This window comes from Oryzias melastigma, linkage group LG15, assembly GCF_002922805.2.
Source record: "Oryzias melastigma strain HK-1 linkage group LG15, ASM292280v2, whole genome shotgun sequence".
NCBI classification, from domain to species: Eukaryota; Metazoa; Chordata; class Actinopteri; order Beloniformes; family Adrianichthyidae; genus Oryzias; species Oryzias melastigma.
In genome coordinates, this window is record NC_050526.1 from 6,680,451 (window position 1) to 6,684,962 (window position 4,512).

General features: G+C 42.8%; 1 protein-coding gene across 4 annotated transcripts in view; it reads left to right on the top strand.

Moving 5' to 3' along the window:
- mgmt (O-6-methylguanine-DNA methyltransferase) overlaps positions 1-1,275 on the top strand; it is a 43,306-nt gene extending 42,031 nt beyond the window's left edge. For all 4 annotated transcript variants that reach the window (XM_036215643.1, XM_024296808.2, XM_024296809.2 and 1 more), the window contains exon 5: positions 134-1,275. In XM_036215643.1, the coding sequence (XP_036071536.1) occupies positions 134-262 (129 nt within the window). In that variant the 3' untranslated portion in view covers positions 263-1,275. The remainder of the gene's footprint in view (positions 1-133) is intronic.
- The last annotated feature ends 3,237 nt before the right edge of the window (positions 1,276-4,512 follow it).

A 4,512-nucleotide genomic window follows, 5' to 3' on the forward strand; every position in this document is an offset into this window, starting at 1 on the left:
AACCAACTTGCTAAACTTTTTTGATTTGGATTGAGACGTCTTGCATCATTTTTACAGAAATAAACACATGATGTGTGTGTGTGTTTTTTTTCTCCCCTCCCCTCTGATTGTGTTGGCTTTTCTCTCTGTCCAGGTTCCCCTCCTGATTCCTTGTCACAGAGTCATTTCCAGCTCTGGACAGAGTGGGCCGTACATGAGCGGCAAGGGCAACCATCTCAAACAATGGCTGCTCACCCATGAGAGGCAGAGAGGGGAAGGCTGAAGCATTACAGAGCCCAACTGTCCTTCATGCAGTGCACACACAAGGCTGGAATTCTTTTTTTTTTTTTTTAAGTCTTTAAAGAACAGAAAACAAGGCCATAAAGTTAGAAGCCCTCAGCACACACTGTGGAACAACTCGAGTTGTAAATATTCAGTTTATGCTTTCTTAAAATCTAAGAATAGAGATGCTGCATAGCTAATGTGATACAGAGTTGTAGCAGAATTAGAATGTACAAAAATAACTTAAACAGAGAACAGTAGGAATTACAAACATATGCTCCCGTGGGTCTCTGTTGCATTTGCCAAAATAATGCTGGAATGGTTTTTCTAAAGAATTATTATTCCCCTTAAAAATACGTCTATTGCATTGTTGTTGTTGTTGTTGTTTTTCCTAAGAAGAATTAGTCTTTGTACCTCTTGTTGGTTTTTGTAATTTCCTGCCAAGTAAATGCTTTGTTCAACATCCAGTTATAAAGGCTCCGATTTTTACAGCTACAAAGCTTTGTAGTGAAGCATTTGTTTTGTCTTCGTTTAGATCTCATTGTTTGCTCTCGCCTTATAATCCACCTAAAGCGGAGAAGTGTTTTATATACCGCATCCTTTGTCGCACGCTTAAATAAATGCACAACAAAATGACTCTTTTATTATTATTTTTTTATTTAAGATTGTTTTAATTTAGACACTTATTAACAAAATCCCCCAAAAATCAGTCCTGAAGTAATGATGCTGAAGGTTTTCCTCTTCTTGCTGCGGCTCCTTTTTCTTTTCCTTCTGAGTGGGGTTTTCCATTAGAGGGCAGTACAGAACGGGAAAACAGAAATCAACATTTCATCCTTGAAGTCATCCCGTGCGTTTAATCTGTAATTTAAATGTTTAGATGTTATTTTATTTTCATCACATCCTTGTTTTAATCCCTTTGGGGTAAATTACTATTTCTTCAAAAGAGCATGCAGAAATGGTAGCAGGGTTTGAGAAATCAGCTGCTTTTACATGAAAATGTCATGAACTTTTATTTTTTTTAATAAAATGATTTATAGTTACAGTTAAGTGTTTGTCTTTTAAATTTTGTGACTCTTTGCATTTTTTTTGCCGCTGCTCCATTCAGCCCTGATTTAGCCCAAAGTTATTCCTCCTCTTCTCAGCCCAGGTAGCCTAATAATCCACCCTCCAAAAATAACCTCAGCTCTAACCTTTGCCAAGCCACCTCAAGTGGCCTGCTTGCTGAATACATTTGAACTTTGCAGCTTTTTTTTTTTGAATTTCTTATCTGACCCGCTCCGAATGGCTGTCTCACCGTGTTGCTGGACTCACTTACTCTGCCATCGGAGCAGCGTCGCGGTGTAAATGTTGAGGCAGCAGACAGGCAGATGAAGAATGAGACTCAGTCTGTGGTTTCACAGAGGGCTAATGATGCCTGTGGTGACTACAGGCTACAGTCAGCCCCCTAACGAAGGGAGCTGTGACACAGCCACAAGGGGTCCCATTTAAGCCAGGCGCACTCTGAAGTGCACTGTAAGCACCCTCTTTTTTTTTTCTTTTTTTGCTCGTGGCCAAGTAAATTCTATGGAATGCCATGAATTTAGTAAGCCGAGATACTGATGTCTTTAGAGTTTTGTGGTTGATGTTAAAAAACAAGTCTATCATCAAAGCATCTGACACGCTGCCAGTAATTGGCTGCATAATTTATGTAGGTACCCCCCCTAAAATTAAAGAATCTCTTCCAAAAAAAAAAAAGTTTTACCTTTGTTTTTGCTTAAAAAAAAAAACTTCCTTTTATTTGTTATTACCATGATGTGTGCATTATTTTGTTGTTGTTTTTCACCATGTGGACAGTCTTTATATCATGCTGGCTCAGAGATAAAAAGGAATTAGATTAAAAGAAGCTGAGAAGATCTCATCATCCGCACTGTTAATCTCTTTGAAACCTTTAATTTTGGCCTAATATCTGCCTCCGTTTCAGACTACATGGATGTGCGCGTGCATGCGTGCGTGCGTGCGGGCGGGCGGGGAGGCACATTTGCGAGTGCGTGGCCACGCAAGCTGGTGTGCGCACATGTGTACGTCCATATGTGTGTGGGTGAAGTGGATGATATTGAGTCTGACTTCATAAATCACCCAGACACTGATAAACTCCCCATGCACCCACACACCGCTAATGGGCAACCCTTAAGGAGTGTGAGTGTCTCGTGCGGCGTTTGATTCAACATTTATTAACCCCCTCACACACACACGCTCTCTCACACACACGCAAAGAGCGCAGATACAGTTGGTGGCATCCGCGGCGTTGGTGAGGGGTTTTGACCTGGCCGGGCTGTATTAATCATGGCCTATAGTGGTGAGATGCATTTTAGCTTATGCAGCCACAACAACAGCCTCTGCATTTCCGAACTGTACTGTAGTTCTCTTCTCATAACTTATATCCTGTCTCCAACTCCCTACTTCCCATCTCATATCCTGGCACCCCTCCTCATTATGGAGCAATTTTCTGCCCCCACATCAAACACAAACACACTCCGTACTTCCTTCTCTTTCTCTGCCATCATTGTGGCTCATAGTTCTGCTGTGATCACATCCAGCACCCCTTAATACAACTAGTAAACTTAAAAGTTACTCTTGCTGCTTTATTCTTTTTTGTTTTTGTCTAAAAATACAAAAAAGTGCTTTTTTTTTTCTTTTTTTTAACTGCAAGCGGTTCAGTTTTGCTGGGAGTATCCAGTATCCAAAAAGATAGCGAATGTCCAAAAGGCAGTCAGACAGAGGGATAGATAGCTGGAGATTCTGACATTACACTGGAGCTTGGCTGCCGTATCAGGTTTCCGCCCCCTCTGTCTGCCTGCTGGGACAGCCTGGCCTTGGAGGCCCTGACACCAAGGCACCGCGCTGCCAGCCAGCCGGCACAGCTGCCACAGCAGCCTCTAATACCAACACACTCCATGCTTTGCCACAACTACAAAGACCGTCCGAAACAGGCTTTGATGCTTTCTCTTGATAGAGAGAGCAGAATTTTATTTTTTTTTTCTCGGACACGAGGATATAGAACTGGATTAATAAAAGGGGGGGAAATTCTTTGAGAGGTATCAGTATGCAAGCATGTGTAGTAACCTTGTATCAGCATGTCATTCTAACCCTGTGAACTCAAGCATTGGTCTGTGGAACTCTAATTAAGACCGGCTGATGAACGTGAATAACGTGAGAGCGGCTGCATGTGGAAGCGTATCCCTGCACGTATCAATCTGTGGCCGTAGCGCGGCTGTCAGCGCGGTAAGGACAGCGTCTCGACTCAGCCTGGAGAAAGTGCAGGTCTAGCCTTGGTCGCGTTGATGGAAGGGCGGCACTTCAGAGGCTCCAGGACCCCATGGCACCAGTCTCCCCAGTCCCCCAGACAGACTGGGAGCATCTGGGCTCTGTCAGCGCCTCTGGCCCCTGCAGACTCCGATCTATATGACGGGAGAGAGGAGTGCATTGGATCAGGGCGAGGGAAAATATGAGCCAGATTCCTCAGCCTTGTGCAAAACTCATGTTTTGCCAGTTAGCATGTTGGAGCATTGTTAGTGGATCATTTCATATAGTTGGAGTTTATTAATTTTAAACATTTTTTTTTTGTAAGTGCTTCAATTAAGAATTAATCAAAAGTGTTGATGGAAAATCTGCTTCAAAAGAGATTGATAGAAATCATTCCAGTTTCCCTATGAAAGTGAGATGATTTGATCAAGTAGACGCATCCTCACATGAAAACTGATCCATACACTCGCCAGCACTAATTAATCCATACACTAAATTAAGAATATAAATTCCGGTCCCAGTTTGACAAGGTCAGTTTTAACTTCTCCCTTTACACTTTAGTTAACTGTGGTGCTAGAGAGGATGAAAAAAACACAACACCTATCATTGTGCTTCGCTTATTATGATTGACGATTGATGATTAAGTCCTCCAGCTGACACACCACCAAAGCCGGTGAGTTGGAATTGGATGTGACACATACACAGTTCTGCGTGTTAGGTAATTCGTTGACGAGGGGCCAAATTCATTTATGGAACAGCGGTATTGGCAGGCATGGACACTCTGCAAAAACAACGATAATCACAGAGGTTTGGCGCCGTGTGACAAGGACTCTTCAGGGAAAGGCCCTTACACGCTGCTTTGTTGGCCGTTCCTCCTTAAGATGGAGGGAAACATCAGTCACCGTTTCTAAGATGAGAGTCGCTCAGAGCAGGAGGGGTTTATGCAAGGTGCGGATAAGTTTTTTTTTT